This window comes from Triplophysa dalaica, chromosome 16 (genome assembly GCF_015846415.1).
Source record: "Triplophysa dalaica isolate WHDGS20190420 chromosome 16, ASM1584641v1, whole genome shotgun sequence".
NCBI lineage: Eukaryota > Metazoa > Chordata > Actinopteri > Cypriniformes > Nemacheilidae > Triplophysa > Triplophysa dalaica.
This window is the reverse complement of record NC_079557.1, coordinates 11,833,669-11,856,322: the sequence shown is the minus strand read 5'-3', so window position 1 is coordinate 11,856,322 and position 22,654 is coordinate 11,833,669. Positions and strand designations below refer to the sequence as shown.

Here is a 22,654-nt window from a genome sequence, read left to right as displayed (position 1 = left end):
ATCGAGGTCATTACATCTTTGACCAATTAATTATTACGTTCTTGTCTTGTTATTCTGTTATGGAATTACTTCTCTTTGGTATGGACTGGTGCATTTTACCTCTCTTAAGATGCACCTGACATGCACATGCATGTAAATGAATACTAAATGATGAGGGCAAACAATTAACCTCATGGTGCAGTAATATATTCAAGGATACCCTATTAATGTTTCTGGCTACAAAGCCCGGAACTGTACGGGATATGTTCATTCAAAGAAATGAAGCCGAGGGTTTCTCCGCACTACTAATTACTGCACCAGGCATAAAGTCCAGAGCCGGGTGCCACTGGGACTATCAGGACTCCACACTGCCTGCGGCGCGCTCGGAAAACCCACAGTAAGTCCTTTCTCCTGAGAACAAAAATGTTTAGGTTTCAGAAGACTAGGGGCTTCAAAAAGTCTTTAATCCCATCAGGACATTCGGTCCTCACCCAGCCACTGGTAGAAAATGCCTTTGAAGAACTTCATTTGAAACCTACAAGCCAAAGCAGAAAGGACTTGAGGCATGTGCCACCGAGCACGCTATATTTTCTTATTTTTCCTTTTTTTATGTACAACACTCATTGTGCACATCACAGATGCAGATCCTGACAAGATCTTTAAACTTTAAGGAACTCCATAACTCTGGTGCTCTTCTAAACCCTGATGGAGGTTAAATTCCACTGCGAGAAGATAAATCACCGACATTACCATTGCCGTGTCCTTAACCCAAATGCAATCCATTTAAATTGCAAATGTAACGTCTGCAAAAATGAACAGCACCTCTGATTAAATGAAAATCTCAGAAGGTCACTTGGAACCAGCTGAACCATCAGGGAGAGATAGTTTTATGAACATTTATCCGCACGTCCAATTACTTGGCTTCAACTTTAGGCATTAAATTGTTCACAGCTTTCAAAAAGAAAAGTGACAAAATTAATTTCATTGCTGTTTATTGGATAAAAAAGTATAGTTCACATGACCAATAAAGTTGATGAAGTAAGATACAATGTAAACACCTCTCTTTCAGCGCTTCAATATAAACAACGCAGCATTGCGGTATATAAGTTTGGCTATAGTTCTTTTTAAAGCCAGTTGCTGCCTTTGGGGGAAAACTAAGACACTTGCACATAAAACAGCCCAACAACATGCAGTCACAAGGGAAAAGCAAGATCCTTTTCAGCAGAATTTTTGTTGTGAGGGCCAAACAAACTCCGCTCTTTGTGTTTCTTCCCCCCAACTCTCCAGTATCCAGTGGAGACAGAATTAAAGCTTCAAGCAGCTAAGGGGAGATGTCAAGCAGAGAGTCAGCCATCCATCCTGTCATTCATCTCGACTCATCTATCTCCTCAGCTCTCCACCGGGAAATGTAGCAACCTCAATAAACACACTAACACAATTCGCCATTTTCACACTAGTTATGGCAACGAGAAATACATTTACAGCTCTCCTCGGGCTACTTCTGCAGTCACCGCTCCCCAGCCGAGGATGACAACCCTGCCGGATGCTTATTTTTATGAGTATCGTATGAAATAAGATAATAAAGCATAACCAAATATTTACAAATTGAACATATTCTCGTTATTATGCAGTTATAATATTCAAAGTACCTATACACGACATCATGACTCAAAAAAACACAATAAAGGCCTAGCAGCTATTTAAGAAATGTATTTTCGGCATTATTTAGACTAAAAGCTCATAACAGTTCTGTACGAATCAGTTTCCATTTAATATCCAGAGGACAAATCACACATAACGCAACTTTAAAATGTCTCCACAAACTCGTCGCCGCATTATTGCAAGCAAATAAAACTTCACAACATACGCAACATAAAACAGAACAGATTTTGTCTGATTAGATCAGATTATATCTTTACCTGAAACCGGCTGTTCTGGGGTCCATTTCATCCCCGGGTACAAAAACTGAAAAGATGAGCGCACTTCGCGACAGTCCAGCACCTGGCTGTTCGGTAGAGAGAACGGCAATAAAAAGACGCACAAAATCAGCGCACATTCCAACTTCAGTCCAGTCATTTTGGATGCCGATTTGGTTGTAAAAGAAGAACTAAGGAAAATGTTTGCTTAGAAAAACGAGGAGAGAGCGCAGGAATGTTCTGCGTTGCTTAAAGTGAACAGCCAGCAGTGCGTTGGTCTCCACGTCGGCATCTCTCGTGCTCTGTGATGCGCGTCTGAGAGGAGGATTCCCGTACAGCTCCTGCTCTCCGCATCATTAAGAGACCCAAACTTCACTAATCAAGGTCTCGTTTTCGTGTTGAGGAGGGACTACGCGTTTTCCAGATCACTTTAATTTCTCAAAAAGCCTATTTGAACAATTTCATTTGTGGGAAAGTTGAGGTTATGAGGAGGCGCATGCTATGAACCCGACCTGCTGCTGCTTTCATGTCCACTAGATGCCAAGATCAATTCTGCAACAAAGCTTTTCCCAACATGCATTTCAATTAAAGTTTACTGACTTGGTAAATGGTAGACATGTCATAAGATTGACATTTCGTTTTATAATAATGATGCCACTCACGTCCAATAGATTTGTATGTTTACTTTTATTGTAATTATTAATTGATGAACATGTCCAGGCTATCACGTGTCGGTCACTCTTAAGTTATCTGCTGCCATCTAGTGTTTCTGAATCACATTACATCGCAAAGTAACAAATCGATAAAAAGACTTTTGCGAGACTCATTTTATTTTCATTAAATAACATTTCTTGCGTTTTAATACAGCATGTAAACATTAACATGAGGAAAATGCAGATAACGGAATCTGGCGGATTACAGATGGATACCGTGCAATTTTTTTCTGAAGATTTTGGACGTGGTTAAAATTGCAAAGTCATCCACCCGAAAACAGCAAGACAAATATTTGAATGCAGTAATAATTAATAAATACATGATACAATTCAATTAGATCTTATACATTGTTTAGAGACTAAATATTACATACTGTGTATATGCAGGCATAAAAATATACATTTAAAATCTTTACAAAACTCTGTTTTGGATTATGGCACTTAATTCACCAATATCTTAAACTTTGAGAAAACATCATTAAAAAAAGGATACAGTTTCTGCGGTGTATTGTTGAAAACATTATTTTGATTGTAGAACAAGCAGTCTTTCCCTGGTGCAGCGAGTTTTGCATGGATTTGCACAGCGTGTAGAAATAAAGCTGGATGCAGTCCTGCAAAACTTGCTGTAATCCCACAAAACAGGGCCGTTCCTTCAGATGTAGCTCAAGGTTTCGGAAGGAAGGTGACCGGCAATACTTTAAGTGCAAACACTGCAGTAGATTAACTGGCACTACCTGCACTGTGAGCACTTTGGAACCGCCAGGACAAACTACACAACTCGCAGCAAAAAGCCAATTCCAGTCTGTTGGATTAATAACATTGTAATGCCAGTACATGAAGCAAAAATAAAACAGATATGAAGTATGATTTCGCTTCCAGATGTTAAATATACGGCTACTCCTGCCAAAAGGAGCATCCAGCGCAGTAGATACTAGACTAATTCACTAACTACACAAGATGCACCTTAGCAGGAGGGCCATATTAAAAAAAGTGGGGACAACTTTTTTCTTGAGCCTCCATCATAAACTTTTCAGACAAGGGGCAGTGATCTTCAAACACCTAGAAAAAAAGAAGAAAATTAACATGAATAAGTGACACTTAGACAGATAAACACGTGACCCACACAAAACAAATTAGTAGAAAAAAAGTTTACAGATGAACATTGAAAGTTTGATCAAGGTACACCTGGAGTCTGCATGAACGCCATTGGTGGGCCTCAGTGGCGCGCATTGCTCGCTCTCATTTGAGCTCTCAAAATGGAGGATCTTCATGATGGGCGTGATTTCTAAAAAGCTCTTTAATTAATTAACGTACATGCGGCATCTACTCCCAAGGCAACCTAAAATGTAACCAAGTCACATTTATCGTGTACAAGTCCCGCCGTTCACTCCTAAATTCAAAATTCTTGTTCAATGATCAAAGAGGCGCGTTACGCTACTTTTCAAAACGTAAACGTGAACCGGCGTGCAGTAATAAGCACACACAACAGATGATGAACATGTCTCCGATCATAAATGTGTCTCTTATCTAAAATTAGGCCTTTGGGTCGGCGCTCGAATTTCTGCTGGTGTGGCCCGTGAACTTTCACGACGTTTCATCGAAGCACATCAATGAAAGAACTTTACTCCACGCGTTAAGCACTGCCAATGAAAACGTACATATCTGTTTACGTAAGAGCGGGGTTTTCTAACAGGAAATGAACTCCCTAGTTTAGGACCCTTAAACCCATTTCAACAGCAATATTCCCCCAATGCACAGATTTAACGTTACACAGACGGATCAGTGCGCAGAAGGAGCCACGTGAACTACGTCCATACTTCCGACGTTACATGATTTGAGTTTGCGTACATAAATAACACATTTGCATAATGATCTGAATGGACGCGTGGGATCGCCTTTGGATATATCCTCCAATGCTGGAAAAACTTTAAAATAAATCACCACGACGCAAAGCTTAAAACAGGAAATTTAAAACATGCTTCGGATTTATTTCACTCAGAAAGGTCAAAGAAACTACAAGGCGTCCGTGCCAAGATTAATTCGTTAATCATAAAACGTCTTACGTAATTGTTTCATTTCCTTTAAAAAAGAAAACATAAGACCACAACCTCTCAGATGATAAACACTCCGTATTTCTCTGACAGTCTAATGAAACATCTTTTTCTCATTTAACGTTAAATAAAAACAATTCCACTTACGTGAACAGACAAGCAAACACCTCCAATTTATATCTAATGTCCATTAACTGATCAATCTCTTCCAAACGCAGTGTGAAACATTACATTGTCTGTTAGCTCCTCAGCTGCTCCACACAAAGCCCGCACACCGATACACATCGCAACGTTACAATCGCAAAGTTTCCGCAACAATCTCTTCCCACGGCGTTAGACCCGCGCATGAACTCCGGCCACCGGGTTTGATCAACTGAAGCTTTAATACTCATTTAAGGCTCCGTGGAAGTTAAATGAGCGCGTATGTTAGGAGCTGTTTGGGATCATCAGGTTGTAGGTTTACGAAAGAGGCGCGAATGTCTCGTCATGTGATGATGGGCCTCGAGATCCTCCTCCCAGACTCAACTCACTCAATCCCCCCAAAACTATATCATACATCCGCTCAACTATAGACTGCTCACAACATTGATATAATTGGTCAATTTAGAGGGATAATTTACTTTTAGTTTATACGGAGTAAATTAATTTAATGCGAATACACGTGATTGTTGGGTATTGAGTGAATTTTCTTTTTGTCTCATCTTTGGATTGGTTTGCTGGTAACTTTATAAAGTATTTTAAGCAGATTTAGTGCATTGTTTTTTTAGACGTGCAAAATAGACCATTAAAATGAATTCACGTAAATGTACAATTCAATTATTTTGTAGAATAGACCTGACTATCACAGAAGTAAACTCTAGGAATGAAGGTCGAGCAGATGTTTCATGTTCAATCCATGTCAAGATACAATACAATGTTATGTCATGCATGTGATTATAGAGCATCTATTTTTCTTGTTGGGGGTGGGGGGTAAAAAAGTTGGCAAAGACATGTAGATCAGAAAAAACACTTGAGTGGCTTCCTTGAAATCGAAACCTTACGATATTGTTTGAAATCAAACATTTCATAAGTATGATTTCGAGTGTTGGATTTTCTATGTTTGGCTCGGGCTATCCCGTAAATACTGTGGTCAAATAGAGACAGAAGGCTTCGGTGACCTTTGACCCCGGTTCACTCAACCCCCACTACTCCACAGTGGGCTGGATGTGCACTATTGTATTAGTCTTCAAAGAGAATTTCCCTAAGTGTTCCCGCGTCATTTCATTCACAACTTCATTGTGTGTGTCTGTTGTCAAATCTGCTTTTAAACAAGACGCATATAATTTAGACTTCAAAAGATATAAATACCAATTTCTAAAAAGTACAAAAATTTAGAAGACAAACGCAACCAAAACTCACAATCTTTTAAACAGGAGGTATGTAGTGAGCATCCTTTTGAACTTTGACCTACTTTTCTACCCGCAAGGCACAAAGAACAGTTTTAAAGCATTTAAAAGTAAAAAAGAGAAATAGGATAGGCTGTGTATGAATGTATATGTTTATTATGCCAGAACTGTTGTTCCAAAAGTAAATAACATGGTTATAAAATGTTTCAAGAAAAAAGTTGTTTATTTAAAAAAATTATATTATAAACGACAGACAACACTGAGTATTACTATTTGGTTATGGTTTGTTGTTTGGCTATATAAACAATTTTAATGAAGTCAAGTGAATTATGTAAACATCATTATGAAACAGTATCTTTCCTCCAATTAACACACATATTTTTAAAATGTAAGCGTCACAATCAAAAAGAGAGTTTGGAATTCATAAACATTAACATTAAGATAATTCTTCAATACACTCCATAAAGTCTTTTTTTAACTTCCTATACATCTAGTTTAACAAATAACTCTAATTTTATGTAATTACCAATTAGTAGTGTCAATGAATCCCCAAGAGCAGTTTGAAACCTCTGCCAGTTAACAGTTGTAGAACAAGTTTTCGTGACTTTATTGCATGTAAACGTAAAGTCTGCCACCAGAGGGCGCGTGGCGTTTGACGCGCTTCATATGAAAACAGGAAGTTGAGTTCATCAGGCGCTGTTGTTGTCAACGACGCCAATGTTGTTTGTGAGTATCTACCGTCAATCGTACAGATATTTTGACCTAAAGATATGATCAGTTACCCATTGCATGTGTGATTTTTCACGGTTATCACTGATTTTAGCCCCAAAGGGTTTTACATTGAAAACGGCTCTAACGGGGTCAGTGACACGTGCTCTTACATGCAGGTAAATTGTTGGTGGTTACTAATAAAGGAATGCATGTATTTATTGTATAAATTATCGTTTAAACTGTACACTCATTTATTACTATTATTTTTTGCTGCCTTAAATTTTAAGTACAACCAAATTGGCTTAACAAGATACATCACTTACTTTTTTAAATTGAAATGTTTTTACATTGATTTAACTCATAAAAAGTTTTAACTCAATTTGATAAAGTTGTAATTACTTTTAAATGCTATTTTATTTTAGTAGCAAAAAATTAGAGTGTTGTGATCCATAACCTTTATTTAAACCAACTCTGTACTTCAATCATAGCTCATCATTGGCGTTTTACAAGTTCAAACATGGACATCACAGAGGAAAACACTAAGCAGGGATCAGTACCGCTGAATTCCAGAGTGGATCATCACTGGGTGGAGAAACTCTTCCCTCCTCATTTCACTTTAGAAAACCTGCTGGAGAACCAGATCAACTCAAGTGAAAAACATTTCACATGCATGGAAGAACCCCAGAGGGGCCATCGAAGGCAAATCTACCTAACTGCTCTGAAAGAGGTGCAGCACATTGAGAAGCTGCAAAAGAAAAAGGCCCTGACAAACCGAATCTTTAGACAGGAGCTGTCTGTAGACAGAATGTGTGAAGAAGCAACCCATGAAAACCTTACAGACCAGAGGGTTGGTGAGAAAGACACAAGCATTTTGAATGAAAAGGACATCAGCAAACTACGAGCTGGTTTTGCAGAGATGACACAAGACCGTTGTCAACTAATTCACAGGCTCAACTCTGCAGAGGAACAGTTAAAAGCAGAACATGAAGAGAAGAGAATGCTGCAGGTGCTGGTGGAGAAACTGGAGGAACGGTTAAGCCTCTCCAGCAAAAAGGCTGCACGTCAGTCCCTCGTGATAAATGATCTAAAGACAGAGGGGCAAAAAATGAACAAGCAGTTGCACGAGCTTGCAATACAGGTCAGGGAAAAGGAAGAACAGGTACACGGTTGTAAAACAAATCTGAGAAAAGCAAAAGAAGACTTGCGTAAGACAGAGCAGGAGCGGATCAATCTTGCAAGGGAACTGGATGGGGTACAAGCACAAAAGAGGACTGAAAGAGACAAACTGGAGAAAGTGTCTGAGATTGAAAATGAAGCTGCTCTTCTGAAGCTTCAGAGAGAGCTGGAACGGGTGAAGACTGAACTGTGTGCTGAGAGGGACAGTCATGCCCGCAGCCATGCAGCTCTTGATCTCTTACGCAAACACTTCAGTAGCCAATGATTCAAATTGCAGAATTATAGAAATGTTTTAAAGGGGTCATATGGCGCGAATATGTTTTTCTGTGTCTTTGGTGTGTTATAATTTGCCCATGCATGACACCTAAGATTTCAAAATTTATAGTGTTGGAATAAAAGATGCACTCTATTTAAAAGCGAATGCTCACACAGACCTTCTTGAAAAGTGTAACCACACCCCTAAACAATTTACGTCAGTTCGTGGTATGATTTGACCGCCCAAATGTATTCGCAAGTAAGATGGGCGTACATGTCAGTACAATTGCAAATGTCAATACCTGATGTTCCAAATATGGTAAGCGTCACTTTTCCGTCACAAGTTTGCAGTATTAACTGGCCAATCATAGCACACTTCGCTTTTCAGAGCGATGAGGTTTGTAAAAAATCTGCACGTTTCAGAGATCCGAGGCAAAGAGGAGATACAGCGTTTTTGAACCATGAATCATGTATAAACATTTCATTACATCTAAAACTATTAATAATATTCGTTTTAGCCGGGTGATATGACCCCTTTAACACTAGCTCTGCATCCCGAGTCAACAACTTGCATACTTTTCAAAGAGGCCCAATAGAGCCACTAAATTCAACATGGTAATAAGCCTGGCCCAAAGTTAACTTCCGGTCTGTTTGAATATAAAACAACAATTTAATGTATATTAATTGTATGAAATTAAAACTACTCAACAGTTATTGAAGTAAGTTTAGGCCACATAACGTTTTTGTTGTTACCATTGATACCGTCAAGAATCATGTACTTCAAGATATCACATACGTATCGAATTCAAAGGACACATGGTCTGTGACATTTCATTCGAACTCATGGTGTGTGTATGGATCTTGAAATTGAGACTGTATCAACTATAAAACTGTATTTTATAAATGTGTGTGTTTATTTAAAGACATTTTATATTACGGTTCTCAAGCCTGCAACATTCAATGCATTCAACTGGTTAAATAATGGATAAGTCAAAGAGTGCCATTGTTTATTTTATTTTCAATATGCCCCCACACTTTTACTCGCTTTTAAAATAAAATTATGTACATATATAATCCTCTCCCACAGTAGAAAATATAACAGGAAACTGAAGGGGAAATGAGTGAAAAAGGCAACAGATGAAAAATAAGCATAGCAAACATCAGTCCAAAGCTGAAGTTAATATAAGGTGAATATAATCCACCATACTGTAAATTTCTTAATATATTTTAACCTCTATTCAAGAGTACCTTCGCTAAATGGGAAATCAGAAAGTGCAAGGCGTTTATTTATTTTAGGACAATATCTTCTTTAAAATCCATATTTTGAGTGAAAATCACATCTGACCAAAAACCTAGAAAATAATTGTGTTCTTAATATCTGTAGAACCTTTGGAGAAAGGCAGGTGCAAATATTCTACAAATTAAGACAAAAGCAATGCGATTTCACACTGGTTGCAGTTAATAAAAGCAAAGTATGGCGGCTCATCTAGTTTCCTGCTTGCACCTCTGAAAAAGTTACAATTACAATTTCCACATCCAAAAGTCACACCACCTGCAAAAACATCTTTGCTGACATTCTTTATAAACCAATAAAACCTTTCGGAGTAAAATTGTGGCTCAAACAGCAAGTGCTCTTCTCACACCTGTAACATTCTAGGTATCCAGTAACAAACTGCAAAACAGAAATGGTTTCCCTTGTAGGTCCTATCCAACATCTGTGAACTACAATGTTTCCCATGTTGTAAGGTCTTCTGTTTTTGCTTGCATAATTCAAACTACTGCCCCACATGCGCAATAATATATTGAAACTAACAGATGCCAAGTGAAAAATAAACAGCACTTAGGAACTTAAAACCTATGAGGTATATGAGAAAGGACTTTGTGCAAACAGAGTACATCAAATATATATTCAACTTAAGAGACTATTGATTAGAATGGAACATCAGTAGAATCCTGTTCTGCATTTCATCTAAAACTTCCAAGAGGTACTGAAAGGTGCGATCCATAGGAGAACGAAATTCTAGGCATGAGATTTAATGTGTGTTACCACAGTTTTGGCTCATTCAAGTCTGACAGTGCAAGACATGAAAAAATGTGTTAAACTGTCTTTCCTATTGCAACCATCTGTTAATCTCTTCATTGGCTTGTCTAAGCTGTCCATCAAATTGCAACGTGAGGAATGTCACGGCACACCGGCTTCCAGAAGTCAACATTCTATTGGTATTACAGTGTATATGTGGGGGTAATCATGTTTCGCACTAAACTTGTGTACCGTGACTGTGAACCCCAAATTCCTTGCGTGGTTCATAGAAAAATATTAAATTCTGTTACTTGTTTAAACGAGTACTGCTTTATAACTAATTTTAATAGTTCAAATGAAGCAAAATTCTCCTATAAGTATTAGCCCAAGCAAAAACAGAATAATAGTACAAATCCAATGTTAGAGATAAATGTAATAGAAAACCCAGAAGGACCGAGCTACTAAAATAAGGCACTCATTTAAATGGAAATAGAGTGCGGCATCCGACATGACCACTAAACTCTACGGGGTATAGACTGTTTTTATAAAATAAGTCTCACTTTGTTTGACCGTCTGACAGATTTTCTGAATGTTCTATAGTAAAATCCAGGTAAATGTGGGTTTCTATATCAAAAGATAGACCTAAAACTTTACTTCCCACCTTTTGTATTACTCATAAAATTTGGTTTTCATTTACGGCGCACTGATGGCTTTCCTGGAGCAAATCTACCAGACTTAGTGCAAATATGCCAAGCCATACATGTACCAATACACTCGTTCTAGCTTCATACCTTTAAAACATTAAAAGCCCTGAGCAAGCACTGGGTATATTTTTAATCTGTTTGGTAAGATTTGCCTGTGTGACTAAAGGTATATCGGTTAAACTAATTTTGTACATGAAGTAACAGTCTTAATATATCAAAAAAAACGTTTTGGGTATAAATGGAGTGCTTGGTTTTAGCTCCTCTCACAGCAAAAGCCTGCCTGCCCCATGTGAAGAGGCACATACTGACATTTCTCGGTTTTGTTGGATGTGAATAGAATTCGTTCTAGCGATGCCTTTCTTTCTTGGACTTATTTGGTTTTTCCTCCTATAAATTCACACCCACAAACCACATCACTAGCCGAGCTCACTGGTGTTATGTTGCCTTGCTATCTTTTAGGATTCTTCTGGAGGTACAGGCCGTTTGAGGTCCCGAATCTGCTTAATGAGATAGTTCTTCTCATCACAAAACTGCTCATCCTCAGAACGGTCTGTCTGAAAGTGGCTTAGGAAGTCCACCAGCTTGGACTGGTTCTTGAGTAGGATGTCCAGCACGGGCTGTGTCTTACTGGGGTTAGCCACAAACACCTAAAGGCGTAATAAAAAAGTGCAGTCACTACATCGACCAACCAATCAGCAACTGAGCAACTTGGAATGTACATTTACGCATTTGACGCACATCCTAAGCGATCCAAATATATTACATTACAAAGGATGCACCGCTGTACATGCAAACTCAAACATACCTTAAAGACGTGAAAGGCTTCAAACTGGATGTTGCGGCTGTTGTCTCTCAACATGTTCATCATCAGTTTCAGATTCTCTGCTCGACTGATGTATTTGGTCATGACTGTGAAGTTGTGCCGGTCCAGCAGGAGTTCTCCCAAGAGCTGGACACAATACAGCAGTCGGTAAAAACAAACTTAAGCCCGTCACCCAAAAATATGCCGAGAGTGAATGAAGCCAAATCACCTAACATATTCTTTCTGTCATGCAGTATGCCTTGGAAGTCAAAGTATGTGGCTATTCAAGTTACGAACAAAGAAAACGTATTTCGATCTTAAGACTTCATTAACTTGCTATTCTGTGTACATCCTGATGGTTGAATTGCTGCCTCAAGGGTTCGAATACCATAACAACCTCGAATTATTGAAAACAACATTGTGTGTTACAAAACAGTGGTATACTCTCACCTTTAGAGATTGACGTTTGGTGACGTAATTTTCAGAGTGCAGAAGTTTTTCATACTCCGTGAACACCTAAAAACACAGTCATAACACAGACATGAATGATAATCCTTATGTAAAGGCGATAATTTGGGTTCTCATTTAAATTCAAGAGTGCATATACAGTATACTGTATATGTACGTTATACTTCAAAGGCAAGACTAGGTCATTAATACCAATATTCTTTTGATGTTATCTACTCCCAAATAGTATGTCTTCATTTAGGACAGTACAATATAATAGTTTTACAGTTTGAGCATAATATTTTTAGATGGTTAGGTTTAAGATGATACTGAATTAGTATCGGCAGATACTCAGGGATGCAATATTGCTGAGATCTTTTTAAAATGGTATTGTGCTATCTCTAGTTTACAACATTTCAAGCAAGTATACAGATAGTGCAAGGTGGACTTCAGAGTTGAAGTTGTCACTTCAAACTGTTGTAGAAAAGCATTATTACACCATTGGTGTAGTTGTACTGAATGTGTCTTTGTGCGACAGCTGAATCACAGCCGTGCTGTACAAGAGGTCATTCTGTCTGAGTGGAGCAGGCAGAATCACTGCTACACAAGAGCACTTACACATGAAATATTAGCAATAAGAGTAACTTACTCTGTCATAATTTGTCTCCAAGAAATCTGCACACATGATCTTATGTCTTGTCAGGAGATCCTAAAAACAAAATAACAGATTATATACACATATTTATTTCGTTTATCAATGCCATTGTTTTAAATGGAACAATTAACCTAAAATGTATGACTTCACTGGACAGAAGTCACAGGCAAGTTATGTAAAGAATGGTCAGTTTATCACAAAAATAAATATTGTGTCATCATTTACCCATAAACAAGCTATAAGACATTCTTTCTTTAAACAGAGGAGAAACTTTAAGGAATGTTGATGCTGCTTTGAGAACTGAGGCTATCAAACTGAGTCAAACAGGATAATGAGGAGTTAATGGTGTTGGATGTTCATATTTGGGTAATATATGCCTTTAGAACACTAATCAGATGACACTCTATTCAAATGACACACCTTAAAGGACGCAAAAGCATCTGAGGCAATGTCGAAGGTAGACAGCTCCACATAGCGAAAGAAGCAATGAAATTCTTCCGAGAACAGAATGGTTCGGGCAAGAGGTTCATGACGCAGACACTCCCTCAGCATCATTCCACAGTTAAGAGCCACTTCTGGGGCTTCATAGCTACATTTGGGAGACAATACACAGTGCATTTTATACATGCTAATATACAACCCAAAATAAAGTCATGATATGACACCAGTGTCAATAAATAGATACGTTTCTGCTGTAAAAGCTGAACACTACTGTCATCTTAACCACTTGGACAGGAAATGGGGTTGTACAAACACATTCTACCATAACATCGATTGGAAAAGCCAGCGTAATCAATAGCTTCTGAAAAAAAAAAGTGTCATGACTGTGGCCTGGGGTCTGGAAACGTACCCTTTCAACAGCATGAAGAGGATCTGTGAGTGAGAAGAGATGTACTCTACAGTTGGTGTGCGAGAGCCAATCTGGCGGCGTACTATGTTGCTAAACAAATGAACCACATCCTTCTTTCCCTTTGATGAACAGCGTGTTATAAAATCAAAGAACAAATGAGAGTTAAGGGAATGAAGCGATAAATCTTCAGATATATATAACCGACAGCAGCACAGAAGTCTTTGATATCCAAACAAAACATATTCAAAAAGAACTACTCACCTCAAAGTCGATCCTTTGCAGATTCGCTATGAGGGAAATTAGGAGGTTGGTGTTATACAGCTCTTGAGCAAGCTGGGCTACTGCCTCGGTCTGAGGCTCCTTGTCTCCAGTGCCAGACAGCACCTCTTTCAATGACGCCAGGTTTTTTGATACTTCCTCTGCAACCTACAGGAGAAACAGTCGGTTTGTCTGACTCGAGCAAAAGCACGAAAATACACAGCTGGATTAAAACATGCATCCAAATAACAGCACATTGAGGAAAAGAAGATTGAACCTTTTCACATTTTTTGCTTTCAGAAGCTTCTAACTTCTCCAAGTACGCCACATTCTCCTTAAGGCTCTTCACTATGTCTGCAGGGCTCTTCTGGGACTTCCCAAAGGGGAATGGCATGATGTTAAGCTAGGGTATGTGTCGGATGTTGAATGACGATAGAAATGTTTCACCTTTAAAGAAAACACAAAATCGCATGTTTTTAGGATTCTGGCAGGAATAACAATAACTTAGTGAATTTTGTGAGCGCTCATATCGAAATTAAGCACTTGACATAAAGAAATATACAAGTATTTAAAAGGATAGTTAAACCGAAAATGGACACAAAAATATATCTATTTTGAAGAATGTTGGTCACCAAGCAAATGAGGTTCCAGGTGGTTAGCACTGTATGTACGTAAGACTAATGGAAGCGAATGGGTATTGCCTCTTTTTGATTACAAATATTCATCAAAATATCTACTTTCGTGTTCTGCAGAAGAAAAAAAGTCACACAGGTTTGAAATGACAAGTGTGGGAGTAAATTATGGTTTTGGGTGAACTATCACTTTAAAAATCAATTGACAAAATCGTGTCAACACAGAAATGTATAAATAAATATGCTCACTAACAATATAAGTGTAAAATAATACCTATTTTTCAACAGTATTGTATTAAAAACATATTTTACAATATTAACAAGATATTCTCCATATCATAGATTTAAAGTTATAACATTTAGTTACAATTTTAGAAAGTGCAATTCATTGTGATTCTATTTCTATTATGCAAGTAGCCCAAAAATGGCCTCATGAATGGACTTGTATAAGTGTGTCAAATACGCTTCACGCCAACATTTACCTATACGGACAGTTCACCAGATGTGGAAGCGTGACACAAAACACGTCGAGGTATTAAAAGTCTTCACATCGATGAGCAACGAAGACTTTGTTAAACTTGAAGAACAGCTAAGTCCCCGGTTAGCTAAGCTAACATCCACCCAGGAATTATCGATCAACACTTCTCAGGAACTTAACATTTCTCATCATAGTCACTTCAACATGTAACACGTCACGTTGTACGTGCTTACACGAACACATTACACAAAAATACACGGTGTACATAAAATCCTGCACTTTCCTAATCCTTCAGCAGGATGGACATTTAGCCATTTAACGTTAGCTCGCTGGCTAGCTGACTTGTGTCTGGCATGATCGTCATGGCCAAACAAGATAGAAAAAGCACACGTACACCAGGAAACTAACCACTTGGATCACTTATTGTGATCTTTTTCCGTCTATGTAACATGTCATAGTGGGGTTTAATCATATGGGAACTTTTAAGCTCGTGTAAACTTTCTGTTTGACACGCAGTTAGGGCTGAACTGAACCTTTCAACTTTTCAATGACATTTTTGACAGTTGAGCCAGTCGCGAGTATTTTAAACTAATCTCAACCGTCTGTTATCGCAAACGGACAGACTAATTTAAAACCAAATATAAAGTAAACATATGTGAATTTTAAGCGCCATATAGAAGGGGAAATTACAAGCTACATGTCAGGCTGGGTAGATGTGTGTTGGAGGTGGAGAAGAAGCAGACACTCACCGCATACACCAGCCTCAAACGTCCACTTTACAATCCGCGATGAGAAAACAAAGCTGAACTCGACCCGTAGGCAACTAAACAGAATATACGGACCCAGTTCGAGCTATGAAGAACATACTATCTTAACCCGCTAAAAAGAAGATATTTCAAGGACCAGTAACCGCGGTTAATTGAGGAGTGGTTGGCTACTTGCACACGACAAGCGTACGCTGCTCTACTTTATCAGGGAAGTTGAAGAGAGTTTCTGTGACGCCCCCTTTTTAAATTGACGTAAACTCACAGCCAATCAGATCTACAGACGGGACGCACACCCTGTACATACAGCGAACTTAAGTTGAATGAGAGAACAAAACACAACTTAAAAAAACTACATTTTTCTTTTAATCACGAAAGTAGCACAATTAAAATTTGTAACATGCGATTGTAAAAATGATTTATAACTGATATTACCGTCAATGTTTAGATAAATGTCGGTATATAATACAAAATCCAGATGTTCTTCTGTTACCGTGTTTAAAACGACCAAACGTTTCGCAAAAGAACTACAAATTAACGTCTATTGTCTCTCAAATGTGCTTTAGCCAAGTAAGTAAGTAACACATCTGTGTATTTCTAAACAAAACAATCTTTTTCCAAGAAATGTTTAGTATGTGTTTTCAACTGACCTAATCCGTATTTGCTCGATCTATTCCTCAAGCTATCTTGACAGTGGCCAGAGTACATTAGGGGGCGTTTTAATGTCGGACAAACGTGCTTTTTGCAGCGTGCGACGTCACTCGAACGCCTCGCAATGGTGAGAAGTTGAACGTACACGCTCACAATGCTCCGCGAGCGGAAGAGCTAGAGACACGCGCTCCCAACCATTCTCAATCTATCAGCCCATTCAACACAGCAGCGGTAAGAACTTCTAATGTCAGATTGACTTAAATGTACAGTTTTAGAGTTTGAGAATAAATGGGATGAGTGGAAATTTGTCCTGGATATCTTCGTCTATTTAACTGCGATATGTTTTATGGCGGGTATCCACACGCGAAGCGGAAAAATAAAAGCGCAGATAAGACCTATTATAAATATTAGGCATAATTATTGTTTATATTCATCCCAGATGTTTAGATTGAAAATTTACCGCACAATTGTGCTCATCAGCATTGTTGTATCTACTGTTGGACCTGGGCCTTAACAGGGTTCGCTTACATTTATATAACCGGTTTTAAATAATTTGGGGGAATCATGATTTTACATAGTTTTAGAATAGTTCACATTTAGTAGAAAGTGAAAGAGGCTTAGGGACGAAACAAGCCTTTTGTCGCAGGCCTGCACATCCCCTTTGTCTTTTATTTACTAACGCAATATAAGGGATGCTCATTTTTTACTAGAACTATTTTAGAGGGGTTCATTGAGACTTATGTGCAGGTTGTATCAGCTGTTCTGCTGGAGACGGTGTGTCGCGCGCTGTGTTGCGTTGCTGTTTGTGTTGTAGTAGCGCGAGAGCAGTTCTCGGCTATCATTGCAGCGAGGCTACTGTGTCGCGCGATAGCGGCTAAACCGCCACTTTAAACAGCACGTTGTAGATTTTTTATACACAATATTGACGATGAATTGATGATCGTTAAACACCAAAATGTGGGATTTTTTAGTTTGGTGTTTTAACGATGCGCTAGACGTCTCTTGTGTGATGTGTTTTGTGAACTCAGTCGGAGCTGCTAGGTAGGCTATTGCAGTGTTTCCAATACGCCACACATCTAATTTTCATACGCTTATTTATTTTTGTCAATTAAAGACTGGGTAGTTTATATTTGCTTGGTTATATTCGTTTATGTTTGTTTGACGTATTGTTACCCTCATGCTTATAACATTAGCAGGGTTGTAGTTTGTGATATTATTCACTTGTGCCATTTGTTTTTGGGTTAATATAGGTGAGCTTGTTGAAAATGTTGTTAAAATATTAACTTAAATTATAAAGTTTATTTCTTTTATGTCTTCTGCTTAAAAGAAATGTCTCATTCCAGATTGCTTACAAGTCGTTCGGTTCAGATTAAGTGATGCATCGTGTTGAATTAATAGTAAGAGTTTGTGTTTCTAAAACATCACTATGTATTAGTAAGCGTTCCTGAGATTGATAATATACTTAACAATATTTATCATTCATCAATGTTGTCACTCTTTCTAAGACACTTTCTACACCTCTTTGAGCTCTGTAACTTAAACTAGAAGACTGAAACTTGCCAACACAAAACGTCACATACCAACACAAAACCTCACATAATTAATCATTTTCATTACTTAGTATTTCCCATCAAAAAAGCCTCTTTTAGTTATGACTAAGACAAGAAGCAAATAGAAATCATGGAGTGGAAATGATTCATAAAATGAGAAATTAGCATAAAGATATTATCAAGAAAACCTGTTTTTGTTTAGACTAAGAGTGAAAACACGTTGATTTCTGTTGTGGAGGAACAGCCCGGGAGCATTGTGTTAGAAGCAAAGTTTGTGGTTTCAATTCCAAGGGAACGTGCATACACTTATATATATTAAATGCACTTTGGTGTCACCTTGGATAAAAGTGTCCGGCCAAGTGCATACATGTTATTAATAGCATCTAAACATAGGAAACGTAGTTAAAACCATTCAAATCAAGGTAAAAAAATATACCAATTACAAAGATACTCATTATTTTAAGGCAATAACACGGACGGCCAATAACAATACTTAAGCAACAGAAGCAGAAAATTAATTTCAGAAATCTTCAAATAAATTGCAGAGCAAGAGTTATTTCAATACATTATGCAATTTATTTTACAGATTCATGAAAACAGGTCATGTCTGGACAGAGAAAAGGAGCTTCAGCACGTCTTCGTAAATGTGCCTTCTGTAGAAGCAACCGTGACAAGGAGTGTGGACAGCTACTGGTTTCAGAGAACCACAGGGTGGCAGCCCATCACAAGTGCATGGTATATGAGCTTGTCTACCTGTCTACCTACTTTCCTTTGGTTAAAATAGATGGATATGGATCATTCATTTGGGTACCTATCAAACAAGTACAAACATAGCAATGAATGCCTAAGTGCAACACTGGTGTCAGGTTGTTATAACAGTGCATCATTTAATGTTAAGTGACAATTATTTGACAACTTGTACATCTGACATTTTTATTCCTTCCATATTTTAGTTATAATTTAACAATAACTCATTTTTACTCAGCTTTTCTCTTCAGCGTTGGTGACATCACACTCAGAGAATGAAGACATTGGAGGCTTTTCCATTGAAGATGTAAAGAAGGAGATAAAGAGAGGAAATAAATTGGTACGCATACAGACCAACGCTCTTAAGGTTTTCAGTTAAGCTAAATATAGAGTATCAACATAACAGCATAGCAGGAACTGAATTACCTGGTCACTTCCTGTTCAGATGTGCTCTTCCTGTCACCGGCCTGGGGCAACGATTGGTTGTGATGTCAAGACGTGTCGGCGGACATATCACTATTACTGCGCTCTGTGGGACAAGGCTCAGACCAAGGAGAATCCCTCACAAGGAATCTACATGTGAGCATTGTGATTGTATGGAGATTTATAAAGCACAATTCTTTCCATTTAATGGCTTTAATTGTTTGACGTTTTGCTTTTTGAATATTAGTGTATATTGTCGGAAACACAGAGACGCCTCTCAAGACGCAAGCGACGGTAATTATCTTTCTCTCATTTTACATAAAGGACTTGGAGTGTTTAATGTTGGGCAATTGTTTAATGTTGTTTAAACAATTGCATTTATTTATTTACTTTTACTTCCCAGATGAAGAAGGAGTTGCAGCCAACGACTCAGATTCTTCTCCACCAAGGAGCAGAGGCAGGGGGCGTTTTGAGAAAAGTAGAATCAGAGGTGTATCGCGCGGACAGTCAGATGATACACGATCCACCTCTTCACAAGGCAATGATGATACAGAGAGCTCCTCACATGTAAGCCACTGCACATACAATACAACCTATGTCGTTCTTTATTTTTATTTATTTAATCCAACTGGGACTAAGATTTGCACTATGAATTATCATGATCCACTGCTCTGGTGGATAGAGTTTGAAAATACATTATTTACTGAATCATACTTCATAAATGCTAAATACTTTTATATTTTATCTGTTAGTTAAATAGAAAAATGCATTGCTTGCTTTTTTATATAAAAAAGACTTTCATAAAAAAAACGTTTTTTTTAAATACTCTGGTCTGGGTACCTGAGGTAGAATAATCAATGAATGAGTCCATCCCCAAATTCTTACCCATGTCATGTTTCCACTGTATATACAATGGGGTGCATTAAACCTTTATTTCTTCCCTTCTTTCCACCTTAAATACCTATACAGACACCTTTGCTGTATTACATATACCCTTTATTTTATCTTCTAGAAATCTCCTGTAGCTTAATTCATAGGTTCAAACTCTAGGGAACACATCCATAAAGACATCAAATATGGAATGAGGCAATTATCTCTGAAAGGATTTAGCTTTATTACAAACTCTTCCTAATTTTGGTTTGTTTCGTAATTGCACTGGGTGTTAAAGAAACAGCGTATGCTAAAAGTGTTGTGGTTGTGTGTGCTGCAGCGGGACCGGTCTCCTCTGAGAGGCAGCCCAAGTGATTCAGGCCTTCGCTGTGGATTCTGCCATGCTGGTGATGAAGAGAATGAACTGCGGGGTGTGCTTCATTCTGACAGTGCTAAGAAAGTTGCTGCCCACTACAAATGCATGGTGAGGCTTTCTGATTGAAAACTCCAAAACAATTTGAAAATAGGCAGTCCTTTATTAAAATACAAAAAAATCGTAGTTTGTAGTAAACTAAAAAGTTTTGTAGTAAAGTTTTTTATATTAACGTATTGGTTGGTTGACTGAGTGTAGATTTAACAGGGTTGTATTGGCTTGTTAAACTGAAACTGCTTTTTTGTTTTTATCACAGCTTTTCTCTTCGGGAACTGTCCAGCTAACTACCACCTCACGTGCCGAATTTGGGAACTTTGAAATTAAAACGGTTATTCAAGAAATAAAGCGTGGAAAAAGAATGGTGAGATTTATCTGGTTTTATGGTCAATAGCCTGTTTACTGCGTGATAAAGTAGTACATTTATTCTTAGGATAAATATCTGATTATGTATTCTTATTTCAGAAATGCACCCTGTGTGCCCAGCTAGGTGCCACAATAGGATGCGAGATAAAGGCTTGCGTAAAGACCTACCACTATCACTGTGGGCTGCAAGACAAAGCCAAATACATAGAGAATATGGCCAGAGGCATTTACAAGTACGTTCTAATAAAAGCTTTTTCAAGATTTATCCAGTATGAGTAATCTGGCAATATTACATTGGGCAAATTTTTATTTCGCTTTTTGATTTTGTTAGACTATATTGTAAGAATCACAGTGGAAATGAAGAAAGGGATGAGGAAGATGAAGAACGGGAGAGTCGCAGTAGAGAGAGAGCTGCTATTGACAACAGTGGAGATCCTCCGCTGCAGGTCAACGGCAACTAGGTGAGATTCTACATACATATTGTTTACAGTGTAATGATAAAATGAATTACATGGATGTTGTATGTAAGTATTGCTGTTTACTTTGTATTCAGTACAGCATGACAGAATGTAATGAAACAAATGTAATATTTTATCTGTTTGATCAGAAGAAATGTGCTCATGTCGGTTCCTGTCTTTTTTTCAGATGACGCATGAACACAAAAGACATTATATCAATTGGGCCGAAAGAAATATTTTTGTATAATGCTTCATTAGAAACTAGGGACCAGCTCACAGAACCTGACAGCTTCAGTTTTCCTCTCTTTAAAGACAGTATTTCATGGACATAGTAAACGAGAATGTTAGTTCACTCTCAGATGACATTGATATGTTACTGTGGAATAAGTCATAACATAGTAACATAGTGGGATAGGTTTTATTTAAACATATGTTATCATGATACTTCAATGCATATGGCTGGTTGGATGGATGGAGTTTCATCTACTTCTGCTTGCACCCCCAAATTTCTTCTTTGGCAAGCAGTTCTTTGACAGGACCCACCAGAAAAGACTCTCTTTGACCGTTTAAAGTACATCTTCAAATCATGAACTTTAATAAGCATTTCAAAATATTTATCTTTCAACTGTTTTACCTGTTATTTTTTTCTCTCTCTTGCAACATGTATTATATTTTATTACTGTATTATACTCATGAGTAATATTGGATATCTGTGGTTTTCTTTTTAGTACATGTCAGGATTAAAGAATATCGGCTAGCATGCACTTTTCTTTACCTGGTCTGACATTGTGGTCATTCTTTCCTTATTTCACTAGAAAAAAGACCTGCTCTTCATTTCATGAGGTAGTAGCGTATCTCCAAGTACACACTGAATGCTTTACATTTGTGGCAATTCAAAATAAGAGTCCTTCTGGGCAAGTAACATTTACAAGCTTTTATCTGAAACATCCTAAAGATAAAAAATTGGGGCCAGTTTCCTGGACAAGGATTAGTTTAAAGGGGAAACTCCACCCAAAAATAAATATTCTGTCAGGAATTACTTAACCTCAAGTTGTTCCGAACCTGTATAAATTACTTTGTTCTTTTTAACATAAAGAAATATATTTTGAATACTGTTAGCCAATTATATTTCTGGGGCAGTCAAAAATTTTGTTTTCCTTAATTCTTCAAGATATCTTATTTTGTGTTTAATAGAACAAAAAGATATCCATATAAAATAATCCATAATTTTATATGAAAGGCATATTATAAGTGACCTTTTAAAGCGAACTCGCCGTGTTTCTACGTTATTCGTAATTTGGTGCATGTCTTTTTAAAATCAGCAGCAGTTTAATAATGGCAAGCTGACACTACGTGATTTTTG

At 37.8% G+C, this 22,654-nt stretch overlaps 4 protein-coding genes across 7 annotated transcripts in view; 2 read left to right on the top strand and 2 right to left on the bottom strand.

Moving 5' to 3' along the window:
* The window catches only part of gpc3 (glypican 3), a 111,542-nt gene extending 109,140 nt beyond the window's left edge, over positions 1–2,402 (bottom strand). The window contains exon 1 of the mRNA XM_056770432.1: positions 1,899–2,402. Coding sequence (XP_056626410.1) covers positions 1,899–2,055 — 157 coding nt within the window. The 5' untranslated portion in view covers positions 2,056–2,402. The remainder of the gene's footprint in view (positions 1–1,898) is intronic.
* Positions 2,403–6,723: 4,321 nt separating this feature from the next.
* ccdc160 (coiled-coil domain containing 160) lies at positions 6,724–9,068 on the top strand. 2 transcript variants are annotated; one of them, XM_056769533.1, is made up of 3 exons: positions 6,724–6,770; positions 6,868–6,931; positions 7,244–9,068. In XM_056769533.1, exon 3 carries the CDS (start codon positions 7,273–7,275, stop codon positions 8,194–8,196), a length of 924 nt encoding a protein of 307 aa, XP_056625511.1. In that variant the 5' UTR covers positions 6,724–6,770; positions 6,868–6,931; positions 7,244–7,272; the 3' UTR covers positions 8,197–9,068. The 2 variants fall into 2 exon arrangements, with proteins under 2 accessions (XP_056625511.1, XP_056625512.1); XM_056769534.1 differs by lacking the exon at positions 6,868–6,931 and having other exon boundaries at positions 6,731–6,770.
* A 111-nt stretch (positions 9,069–9,179) lies between these two features.
* Positions 9,180–16,508, bottom strand: cab39l1 (calcium binding protein 39, like 1). 2 transcript variants are annotated; one of them, XM_056769532.1, is made up of 9 exons: positions 16,447–16,508; positions 14,200–14,369; positions 13,926–14,090; positions 13,665–13,783; positions 13,235–13,403; positions 12,809–12,868; positions 12,163–12,228; positions 11,716–11,859; positions 9,180–11,557 (listed from the first exon to the last, which is right to left on the bottom strand). In XM_056769532.1, the coding sequence occupies exons 2-9, from the start codon at positions 14,314–14,316 to the stop codon at positions 11,366–11,368; spliced, it is 1,032 nt and encodes a 343-aa protein (XP_056625510.1). In that variant the 5' UTR covers positions 14,317–14,369; positions 16,447–16,508; the 3' UTR covers positions 9,180–11,365. The 2 variants fall into 2 exon arrangements, with proteins under 2 accessions (XP_056625510.1, XP_056625509.1); XM_056769531.1 differs by lacking the exon at positions 16,447–16,508 and adding an exon at positions 15,782–16,378.
* A 51-nt stretch (positions 16,509–16,559) lies between these two features.
* Positions 16,560–22,065, top strand: phf6 (PHD finger protein 6). Of its 2 annotated transcripts, none has more exons than XM_056769529.1 (11): positions 16,560–16,678; positions 18,584–18,732; positions 18,983–19,084; positions 19,190–19,323; positions 19,415–19,461; positions 19,571–19,734; positions 20,378–20,521; positions 20,727–20,831; positions 20,933–21,066; positions 21,165–21,294; positions 21,479–22,065. In XM_056769529.1, exons 2-10 carry the CDS (start codon positions 18,601–18,603, stop codon positions 21,292–21,294), a joined length of 1,092 nt encoding a protein of 363 aa, XP_056625507.1. In that variant the 5' UTR covers positions 16,560–16,678; positions 18,584–18,600; the 3' UTR covers positions 21,479–22,065. The 2 variants fall into 2 exon arrangements, with proteins under 2 accessions (XP_056625507.1, XP_056625508.1); XM_056769530.1 differs by lacking the exon at positions 16,560–16,678 and adding an exon at positions 17,276–17,488.
* The last annotated feature ends 589 nt before the right edge of the window (positions 22,066–22,654 follow it).